A 12,327-nucleotide genomic window follows, 5' to 3' on the forward strand; every position below is an offset into this window, starting at 1 on the left:
TGGGGTACGACTTGTCATGTGACTTTGCAGTCCCAAGTCACATGACAAGTCGCACTACTGGAAACAGCCTAATACTTCAGGGACAACACTTTTTCATTAATTTTTCTTACAAATATCTAGCGAGTAGAAAAAAATAAATTTGAGAAGAAAAATCGTATATTGCTTCCTTTTAACATGTATTATAAGACTGCAACTGTTCTTTGCTTAAACAAAATATGAAAATCAGTTTTTTGTTGAGAAGCATTTGAAGCTTTAAGTATACTCTGAACAGCAGTGTTTCCCACCCATGTCATGTTGGACAATTATTCACCCTGAACAAAGTAACGGGGAATGACTCACTGCCTGTACAGGCTGCACTAGCGTGTAGCCAAATGTTTCCTTTATGACAAGCGTTTGCAGGAAGAGTGCTCTCTGGTGAGCACCAATCATCTGTCTACTGTAGTGTTCATGTAGTTAGAATTAAAATAGCTAGCTGAATTTGAATTGTTCTTGTACATTAAATATGTGGAAGATTAGGCTGAAATACGGCCAAAGCCAAACGTTTTTTGAAGATAAAAAAAAAACAAAAAAAAAAAAAACAGTCCAGATAACCATTACTTGATGTAAATATACACACAGAACATCAGAGACTCAGGCGGTGCCGTTGTGAATTTCTCCCAACAACCTGATTTTGAATTTGCCTTTATTTGTAATCAGGCCCAATCCAGAGAATGTGTTTGAAAAATCAGCTGCTGCCCTTGGGAGAACTATTTTGAAAGATGACACATTAAAGTGATATTATAACCCAACATTTCTGCAGCTTAAAATGGTTGTAAACCCTCACAGTGAAGTGACTGTCCTCAGGCGATACTATCATTACAATTATTTTTACACTGTTCTGGTCCCTATGGGACAAAATACATGTACTGCTTCCTAAGTGTATTCGAGTTTGACCGGTCTCCCTTCTCCCCCACTGGAAAATCAGACAACAACTGGAAAGGAGACAGACAGATCCTAATGGCAGTTTGTCTCGCCTATGACACTTTCCAGAGACATGAGGATTACAGGGGGAGAGGAGCACGACACACCCCCTCTTAAAAACTGTAGTAGGCATTGCTGTTGGAGGGATTGACGCTGGACACCTGTTCCAAAAGGCCGCCATGCAACTTCTTGAACACAGAGGGCTGCTCGCTCGGCACAGGCACCATTCAGAAAAGGATTGTACCTACTGTACATCCTAAAAAATAACATCTGATCTGCGTACTTTGAAAGGTCCTGGAGGAGAGAGCCCATGTAAGAGGATTTGCTTCAACCCAGTGTCTCTCTTGAGGCAAGTCACTTTAGAGGTCTTATGTACAGAAAAAATAAAAAAATAAATAAAGAAAGAAAAACATGGTTTGCCCCATCTTTATTTTAAAACTTGACTTCCTCAAAAAGTCAAGTCAAGTTTTGGGGATATTTATTATAGCAAAAAGTAAACAATTTTTTTTTTTTTCAAAATTCACGCTTTTTTTTTTTGTGTATGGTGGTGGTGGCTCAATGAAAGATTGCTACAGCAGCTTCATTTATAAATTGGTAGAGGTAGGGCTAACTGGCCAAGCTCTGACAAATGTACGAGTGTCCATGCCCCCATAAGACCACATTCTACAGCATACAGATTAAGAATATCATAAGCACACATCAAAGATTGCATAAAGTATTAAGTGGATGCTTTCACAAATATTCATGCCACTTGTGTATTCTAGGTCTGTGTTTTGTGTACAAAGATATTATGTCACATGACTATATGTGATGGATACAAAGAAGTTGGGAAAGCAAGTGAATAATCAGCATCTCATGGAAAATTGTCAGAAGGCACCACAAGTTTCCATCTGTGTACTTTAATAAATATAATAAGAAACTTACGAAATAAACTGCTCCGAAACTCCCATGACCAATTTCTCGGAGGTCGGTGAAAAGCTTTTCCGGGTCATCCCTAAAGAAGAGCTCCGCTATATCTGGATCCTTTAGGCTTCCCGCTCGACTTGTTGACGGCATCCTGCTTGAGCAGTCTGCCGTCTAACTATCTAGGATTACACAGCTGCCTCTTCTCTTGGTTCATCTGTGTGAATGTGTCCTCTTCAGCATGGGAAACTGGGGAAAAAACGAGTATACCAAAAAATGTAATGATGGAAAGCAAGAAAACCAAAATTTAATTTTTTTTTTCCCTGTACAAAAACTATTATCATGCTTGTGCTTAGTAATTTACAGCATACAATATATAATGAAAAATGTCGATCTGGTTTTGAGACTTCACACAACATGTTTACCAGAGATGGCCATAGCCTATAACTTCATAACGGTATTCTGAGAACTACTATTCCTGCAACAATTTTTGTTTACGGTTTAGCCTGTCCCTTAAGGCCTCATGAAAACCAACACCACATTTAGAAACATTTTTCATCGTTGCCTCTGATTTTTTTACATTTACATACATTATTTTCTGTCAGCTCCGTGAAAAAAAGGTCCAATCTCAATAGGATTATTTTATTACTCCAGTGTGCATGCAGCCTGTCAAGACCCAGATGTGGCCAAAACAATGTCTTCTTTTCCATTTCAGCAATGTTATTTTGTCAGGGTTTAAAACACTTTTACCTTAATGTTTGCTCTCCATTGAGGTTAAAAAACTCCTGGGTGCAGCTCCACCCCAGCCCCCCCCCCCCCCATACTTACCTGAGCTCCATCTTGATCTAGTGATGTGCATGAGAGCAGTGGCTCTCCTGGGTCTCCTCAGTAGCGCTCACAGGAGCGGAACCATTGGCTCCTGCTGCCGTCAATCACAGCCAGTGAACCAATAAGGAGAGAGCACGGGGCGGGCCGAGCTGTGCTCTGTGTAAATAGACCATGTCCATCCATAGGAGAGTAGCTCGGGAGCGAGCCTACTCAAGTGCAAGCTCCTTGCTGTGGGGGCACTCAGCAAGGAGGAGCCAGGATCGCCAGCTGGGGGAGCCAAACAGGAGGATTAGGGCTGCGGTGGGCAATACCACTGCACAGAGCAGGCAAGTATAACATGTCTGTTATTTTTTTTTTTTTTATTACAACCTTTAGAATCACTTTAAGTATGATGAATTGAGCTTTCAAAGATTAACACACCCATGTACAAGCTATACATATGCTTTACCTACACAATTTTGAACAGAGCATAAAAATGGCTACAGACCCCTGTAAGTTTTTATCAGATATGCAACTCCTTCGGGTATTTTTACCATAAAACGTGCGTCTCAGTGACGCCAAGACAAAAAATTTGGGAAATGAGTATCTGAGGAACAGGAAGGCAAGACGAGTAATAAAAACCCGACTGAGATTCTAGCTCTTCCCCACTGTAATGAATAATCAGCTTTTGTTGCCGTTTGTATGCCCAGTAGGAAGGTTTGCCATTGATTCCTGTCCCTCTGACCAGAAGAGCAATCTCTGTCATGGGGACATATAATTTTATATATACACACACACACACACACACACATATACATATACATACTTATATATATTTATTAATGTATACACACAATTATATATATTTATGAATGTATACACACACACACACACCAGATGTGCCAAACCTTTCCCCTGCAATCTAAACCAAAAGGAAATTTTCTCTTGGAGCTGCACTTTAAAGCTGAACTCTGTGGAAAAATGTAAAACTATAATGGGGGAGCTCCACTGCAAGGGTTAACTCCTCATTTTTGTCTAGGGCACCACAAGAAAGCCATTGTACTTTCCTTATTATCTCTCACACGTGCAGGCTTCCTCCTTTTTGTGTAAATGCTTCCTAGATGGCAGGCAATCTATCTGATGCCATTACATAAAATTCAAGACCACCAGTTTTGCACGGTCAGCGAAGATGCTAAGGGCCCACCCCCAACCGCCAGTGTCTGAGGGAAGAACAGCACAGGCAGGGGGAGCGTGAAACAGGGTAGGTAAAAATGCTTTATGATGGCGATATTTGCCTGCAAGAGGGAGTTCAGTTGCATCAAGGCATCTACACATATTGAATATGCAGTAGGTGGAGGGTTTTTTTTTTTTTTTTGCTAGTTTTTATCTACAAATAGACAGATTTTGATAGTTAACTGTCAGGTATAGAAGGATCAATTTTAAAGAGAAACTTCAGTCCCTGTAATGCTGCCCCCCCCCCCCCCCCCACAGCCACCTTAAAAAATCCAGGGTATGTGCAGATGCACCAAAGGGCAGAGACTTGCAACACATTTGTACACATGCCAGATTTTCCACACACAACCTGAGATCAGGGACCACCATACATGTGGCATCTTCACGCATGCACTAGGACCCTCTCTGCCAGATCCACAATGCAACTAATTGTGGTAGAGGAAGAAGCCAGGTGAATACAACCCGTTTTATTAATAAGCAAAGGTCTACTTTATGGACAGTAAAAGCGGATAAAGAAAATACCTTTACAGGAAAGGAAAAAAAAAAAAGAGAGAAGATGTATGGATGGATAGATAGATCTTAAACGGAAATCCTCAGAGGAAGCTGAGGGGTACACTCAAGGCTAATGAAAGAATTTTATTTGGATGAACTGTGAGGTTGATGTCATGCTGTTCCATCTTTGAAGGAGTTTTTACAAAAAGAACATTGTTGAAACGTAATCTAAAATCCCACAATGCATCACACCCTACATCTGTGAATCAAAATGTGAGTGTATAACATACATACATATATACACACACACACACACACACACATATATATAAATATATATAAATAATAAATATAATAAATATTAACCCACAGAGAAGAGTATATGAACGGTTAAGACAAGTTACTAATAAATATCAATGAACTTGGTAGTAGTAGATTGTGATAGTAGTAGATAGAATGAATAAGATTTTATTACTTCCTGCAATATCTTTTTTATAAAGTCCAACAAAGTCACAGGTGTGTCTACATTCAGGGTAATGGGGTCTGTGTCCCTTATTGGACTTAAAATAAACTCAGATTAGTTCATTCAAAAGGGGAGAGTGAAAGGAACCCAAGGTAAGGTATCTAAAGTGCACAAGGGGACCTGCCAATAAATGGTTAGTAACAGATAAGGCCTTACAAAAAGGAAGAAAGAAGAGCACTCACATGTAGAACCCTCACTTAATAAAGGTGGGGTACATAAGATGCTGGGATTTGGAGTTCAAGATCTTTACTGCAGAAAAAACAAAACAAAAAAATAAAAAATAAAAATATGTGGTGAAGGAGAGATCCAACAACAACTAGCATCGGAAATAGGTAACCCGGTTGAATACTGAGGAAGTCCTCAAAGGTTAATGGAGGTGAAGGCCTAGCAACCTCCAGATGTGATAGCAGCGGTCAAATATAAGATCAACCCAGAGAAGGATTCCCCTTTGACTTAAGAAATGGGTTATTTTATAGGACCATCCCAGTGCCTTTACCAAACCCTGAACTTGATGGGAAAAACGAGAGGCACCATGTTAAATGGAATTCCCCAACAATGCCATAAATCCACACTGGATTACCACAGGTCACCATTGAGCACATAGAAAATAGTTTTCTACGTGCCCTGTTAACACCACAACACTGGTATGTTGCAAAGCATGCTTGCAACTCAGCAGGTATCAGCTGCAAACTAAAAGGTATGAAGGTCTTCTGATCGTGCCACAGGGGGTAGATGTGGTAAAAAGGGGCACTGGGGCAAACATAAGGGTTAGTGCCTTGGGCAGGGCCCAGAAAAACGTAGACACTGAAAAGGCAAGTGCTGACAGGGTAAAGGAGGAGTATGAGCTGAACCCCCGTCTGCCTAGAAGACCACAAAGTCTCCCAGGAGAAAAATAGTAATGTAAAGTGTGAAACACCGCGATAGAATATCTATGATGGAAAATGGATCTCTCCTGCAGAAAGGACTGCAGTATCCAATGGGAAAGGATTCCTGAGAACAGTATTAACATAGTAGGAACTAGGGCTCACAGGGTACCCAACACATCTGGGAAAAGGCACGATGGATCCCACGCTGATGGAGGACGGACTGTCATGCCAGATAACTCAAACTAGGACCTAAGTAAGGAATACAACTGGTAGTTGTAGTAGTGAAATCCTTAAAAAGGTAAGATCATCATCGACTTGCTTGGTGGTTTTTATTTTTTGTTTTTTTAAGGAGGATGACAGGAGCACCTGCAGTGGACAGAGACCACTTTTCAAATTCAAAGGGGGACAGACTTCTTCACATTTTCAGGGGGAAAAAATAAAATAAAAATCACAATGCCACAAGTGGTTTCCAGTCTTTAAAAGAGGAATGGCTTACATACTAAATTTCCTGGGAAGGTCTCTGCAGCTGTAACTGTAAAAGACCCTATTCCTGAAACAGAAAACTGATCCTACAACTGCAGGTAGATTATCAAGAATTCCTTGTAAATCTAAGTCATATGGATCTTGCTGAAACACTGGTTCCTTGAGAGAAGGATGTAAGGTCTCAGTCTCACACCGCACAGCTATGCAAGATTCTGATGAGGACACCCCAATACAAATAGGGGTTCCGGATCCATGTCACATATACTAGTCCCTTCTGGGAATACTGAGAAATCACTTCTATCAACAATGAAGCAGCTTGCAGAAGAGGTGTTCTCTGGGTGTCTATTAAAAAGGCATATTACACTGTGTAGGAGACAAAACAACTGGGCCCACAGAGAATCAAGGCCTCACAAACTCACGAACCATGAAAAGCTTATGCTGAGGAGAATCGTCGACAGATGCTGAGGAGGGTTATAGACAGACAGGGGTGACCAAGTCACTTGAAGATGGGCAGAAAAATTAGACCTGAGAAGAGTGGATCTACAAAGTGCTTCAAAAGACAGGAAGAGCCACCAAAAGCAGTCTTCTATAGGCGAAATGGGTGAAGTACACAGTACATACAGCTCTCCTAGAAGTGCAGTCCCTTGGCCCATTGGAACTTTCATCTGTATCTGTAGACCATCAACAGGGTAGAGGAATGGATGAGGCAACTGGATGGATGGCTGAACAGAAGGGACCAAGACTGGAAAACTCTGCAGCTCCCACATAAGATCCGGGTAAGATCACCTCAATGTGGAAGGAAATTAACAGTAGGGCGCTGAGGTCAGTATCAAACACTTTATTAAAATAGGCAGCACACTTACATTGAAGTTAGCATGAAATAGCATGACTAAGGAACACCTGAGACCAAGCAGCTGTGATCAGCGTATAGACATCACTGAGCAAACAGAGAGAGGAAGACAGGGAGCCAGCCAGCTCAAAGTGTGGCTATTAGTGGTGGTGTTCTAAGCTGCACACAAGGATGACAACTGTTAATATGCTTGGTGGAAGTTGGGAGAGGGGGTGTGCATACTTCCTCTCCTGACATCAACCAGGCATTTTGACAGCCATTATCCTTGTGTTAAGCTTAGAATGCCTCTGGTGACTGTTTCTGCAGTGTATCAGGAAGAAGCCCAGCATGCGAGAAAGGTTCTGTGCTGAGGGGCTGAGCGGCTTCAGTGCAGTCTTCACCCCTCCTCTAAATATTTGTCCCAGGGCAAACAGACTGTCAAATTATCTTTAGAACACCTGAACCCAAAAACCCAGCAGCAGAAAGTGGAAAGAGCAGCCCTGCAGTGGAGATCTCTACAGAATCCCAGCATTGTGAGACATGCCTCAAGAGAGGTTAGCAATTTAACTGCAATATTTTTTTTTTTTTTTTTTAACTAAACTTCAGCTTTGCCTGTAAAAACTACATGGTTTTCCAATTTACAATAAACTGACATGCCACAAGCAACCCCGCCATTGTATTTATTAAATAGTATCATTATTATTATTAAAGTGGTTCTAAAAGTGGAGGGTTTTTCACCTTCACACAATCTATGTATGAAGGTAAAAAACCTCCAGTATGCAGCTCTACCCCCCCCCCCCAACTTACCCGAGACCATCACCACTGTGCACGATAACCCCTGGTCTGCTTCCTCACTGGCTAAGACAGCAGCATGAGCCATTGGTGATCTTTATAAACACACAGAGCAGGGCTCGGGAGTGAGCACACACAAGTGCCACCATAGCAAGCAGCTTGCTATAGTGGGCAACCCAGGGAAGAGGAGGAGCCAGGAGTGACAACAGAGGACCTGAGAAAAGGAGGATCGAGGCTGCTCTGTGCAAAACCATTGCACAGAGCAGGTAAATATAACAGGCTTGTTTTGTATAAAAAAAAAAAAAAAAAATTTTTTACCTTTAATATCACTAAAAAAAAATTCACTGCTAGAACATTGATAAAAAATACTGCTAGAGCAAAGCTAAACGGCAAAATAATATTTAAGACCTAAAAATCCTGACCTTTCAAATGCACTTTAAATTAAGTAGGTTACATACAGTTATAAAAACAAACAGAACTATTTTTACCACTTTGCAAACAATTCGATTCTTGCAACTTATAGAACATTGCAAGTCACAAAGCGTTTTTTCACCTGCAAAGTAAAGCCTTTTTTTAGCTATCAATTGTATTACCCAGCAGGGTTCAAAGTGAGGTTGTGATCTGACTCACACTTTCTGTGTATGAGGAAAGAAAAACTATATTTAAAATGCATAGAATTATTTATGATATCCACAATTCCGGCTGTATATTTGATATTTTATATATTCACTTGTGCAGCTCCTATCCAATTTGCAGCTTTACAAGGATTGGGTGCTTCTAATAGAAAGTCAAAAAAAATTGTATTCTAAAACTGTCTCAACTTTTTTTTTTAGGCAAGGCACCCTAAAATCCTGCACAATCTTGAGGGACCCCATTCTAAAAAGGTAAAAAAAAAAAAAAATTAACTAAGTTTTACATAATGCAGCCATGTCCACACACTACACCCAACATTAGAGGTAATTTTTCTTTTTACAAAGCAAATACACCTTTGCATACTGGTGCTGACTAGTGTTCCAGTCTCTCTTTTCCCTCGCTCAGCTATTATGCTCTCAGTGCTGACAGAGAGGGGCAGAGGAGGATGATGTGTAGGCGCCAGATATCCTTATTCACAGTTTCATAGTAGGTAAGGTTGACTAAAGACATTAGTCCATCCAGTTCAACCTGTGAAGGTGTACATGTGCAAAATGTCGATGATGGCTCAATCCACTTGCTGGCTTGTATACAATTTTTGGGATTTTTGTTGAATTTTTTTTTTTTTTTTTTTACAAAAGTATTTTGCTGAGGCACCCCTGAAGAAACCTGAAGGCACCCCAGGGTGCCTGGGCATCATGGTTGAAAAAGGCCGTTCTAATCTGTACTACAGAAATGCCAGCTGGAATCTGTTTGCTAATGAGCTGCACTTTTGGCTCATCAACATTTTATAAATTAGGCCTATAGAACCAACTAGATAATTTTCTGCCACAGTAAAGACTGCAACATGTAGCCTCTTGATATTTACATGCTGGTTATTTCCATCAGAGAATCTGATTGGAGGGTCATAGGAATGCCTTTTTTTGTTTGGCTTCATATCAACTATGAACTTATCTGGTAAATGAAGTACAGTACATTTTTAGAGACACGATGTAGAATATTGGAGAAAGTTACACAACTGTTACATGGTTATTCATTTAGCCCCTTAAATTACAGCTGTTTTCCTAACCTAAACAGTTTGTGAACTGCTTTTATGGATCTTATGTCCAAGTGGCTCCTGTAGCAACTGTCCATAAGTCAGAGCAGTGTTTTTGCGAGCTACAATTTTATTACCTGCTCACGCTGTGGCAGCCGTATACTTCATTTGCAGAATCTAAACCAACTCTTTAGCCTCCAAGCTAATGATCCAAGCAAATGATGCAAGATAATTTTTACTTTCCACAAAAATAAAAAGGAATAATTAGAAAGATTTTTTTGTAAAAATCAAGCGAATAGGCCACTATCATTAGGTTTGCACATTTTAAAATTCTCAACTTAGTTAAAGTGGAGTTCCACCCATAAAATGAAGCTTACATTATTCAGCAGCAATAAACACAACCAACAACATTTGGTTGTTTTTTTTTTTTACGCACTTTCATGCCTGTCGCTATGTGGTCCCTTGTAATCTGCACCTTCCTCTACGCGGTGCCGGATGTCATTTCCCTTGGCATCTGTGCTCGCCGCCCATTGTGAACGCCGCCCATTGTGATGGCAACCTGTGTAGTTTCCTGCGCCACTACGTGCTCTTAGTGCACATGTGCGAGATTGGCCGGTGCATGCTGGGAATACAGCAGCACCGTATCCTGGAAGTTTATGCTTGTGGGCTTTGCCTGCCCACAAGTAAGATGGGAATGCCCAAGCAGGATGGACAAAAGGTAATGTTTTAAATAAAAGTATTAATAAATTCCACGCTAATGACAGGATTAACCAATGGTAAATATACATTATGTAATAGTAAGAGATAGATTAAAAAAATAAAATAAAAAATAATTCATATATGTGGTGGGAACTTCGCTTTAAGGCTGGGTTCACACTGAAGCGATGCGGGAACGCCGCAAATCCGCGGCGGGTTCCAGCATCGCATGCCTCCCGCCAGCAGTTCACACTGCCCTATGCGGAATGCTGGGAGTGTCAGTGAAACCTTAATGACACCCCCAGATCAGTTCGCATATCGCAGTGCGATGTGCAAACTCGGACAGGAATCGGATCGCATGGTGTAAACACCCATGCGATCCGATTCTGCTGTGGACCAAAAAAAGGGTCCTGTGCGAGTTTGGAGCGGGTGCGTTGCGAATTCAGCCAAACTATCTGTATGGCTGAACTCACATCACACAGAGATCGGATGTGATTTGCACTGCAGTGTGGTGCGAATCACATCCGGGTCTCCCAGCCGCAGCGGTGTGAACCCAGCCTTAGTGCTGTTAAAAATTGTAAGCGTTGTGGCCAGCAGTAGTCAAATGAAAAAAAGGGACACATCCTTTGATTGTGTCTTCAAAATTACAGCCTTTTACAAGGTAGGAAAATGTGATGGCGCTGGTGAAAGCCTGCTATGACTCACTAAACTATTCAGGTAATTGATTCCATAGAGTATACTGGCTTGAGGCAATGCATATACATGACAATCAAAAACAATAAATGATTCACTTAGGCCGGAATAACATGTGTGCACTGCGCTTTTGGTGCAGCACTGGTTTAGGCATGCTCCCATTGACCTCTATTAGAATGCGCATTTTAAAGAAAGCGCATCAAAGGTGCAGAATATGACTTTGATGCGCATTTATGAAAACGCGCATTCTAATAGAGATCAATGGGAACGTACCTTAAAATGTGTGTAAACCTGGCCTTAGAGATAATCTAAAAAAAAAGAAGCATCACAGAAAAGCAAATATAGAGAAAACTTGTAGATTACATTTTAAGCATACACCTTTCATATTCTTCTTTCCCCCCAGACAATTGTAAACTTACCAAGGATAAGTGGTGTACTTCATAGACACTGCTCTGGCTCCCCACTGCACTGCAACCTTGTCTATGATCAACACTAGTTCCAGTGTTGGTGACTGTCACCCTCCTCACTGCTGCGAAATTCACAAATCACAGCAAAAATTTTGTTTCTGCTGTGTTTTATGTATAGTGAGCAGAGTAATGGGGGTGGAGCACAAAAACACAACTGGTGTCATTCATGGGCACCATTACGATTCTGCAGGGAGCCCAAGCAATGCTTCCTGCTGCACCTATCAGGAGCTCTTATTGGAGCTTATAGAACGCCAAAATTAATTTTAAAACGTGACAGCATTGATGTAAAAATAAATGAAAATAGCCGTGCCTGGTGTTGGGCTTTAACTACTATTGAGAAAAGGCAAAACCACATGGTGTGCACATTCTCAATGAGTAAAGCAGAAACACTGCCACACTACCAAAACAGAAAAAAGGGGCATGGAGAAAAACAAAAAAAAACCACAACAGTCAGCATTAGACATTCTGAATATCTCCTCTTGAGCAGTTTTAAACTATGCTACCTAAATTATTACTTTAATTTAAAAAAAAGAGCAGTAGGTTTTTTTTATTTTTTATTTGCCCATTCATACTTACCCAGGTGGATGCAGCATCAGTCCGATGCTACATCTGTCCCGATGCCTCTACACCGAGAACCGAGCGATCGAAAATCACCAATGGCTCATTTCTCTCAGCTCCCCGAGCGGAGAGCTGCTGACTGTCAATCGGCAGCTCCCCACTCTGCTCCTTCATGCTCACTGGAGCTCTGGTGTGTGGAGGGGCAAGGAGTAGACTAGGAATAGCAGATCTCTCTCTACTTCCCTGACAGAACAAGGATATCTCTGTACACATTGACAGATCCCCGTTCTGGCTCTCTGAAGAGCGTTTGCAGGTCGCTGGCGGACATCGCGGCTGTGCACATCAGTTTCCACGGCGTG

At 41.2% G+C, this 12,327-nt stretch overlaps 1 protein-coding gene across 2 annotated transcripts in view; it reads right to left on the bottom strand.

The window, feature by feature from the left end:
• Positions 1 to 12,327, bottom strand: part of TAOK1 (TAO kinase 1) — a 141,732-nt gene that overhangs the window by 86,439 nt on the left and 42,966 nt on the right. For both annotated transcript variants that reach the window (XM_077480362.1, XM_077480363.1), the window contains exon 3: positions 1,885 to 2,112. In XM_077480362.1, coding sequence (XP_077336488.1) covers positions 1,885 to 2,016 — 132 coding nt within the window. In that variant the 5' untranslated portion in view covers positions 2,017 to 2,112. The remainder of the gene's footprint in view (positions 1 to 1,884; positions 2,113 to 12,327) is intronic.

Source organism: Lithobates pipiens, unplaced genomic scaffold (assembly GCF_037356315.1).
Source record: "Lithobates pipiens isolate NorthernLeopardFrog02 unplaced genomic scaffold, aLitPip1_a1.2 Scaffold_16, whole genome shotgun sequence".
Classification (NCBI taxonomy): Eukaryota; Metazoa; Chordata; class Amphibia; order Anura; family Ranidae; genus Lithobates; species Lithobates pipiens.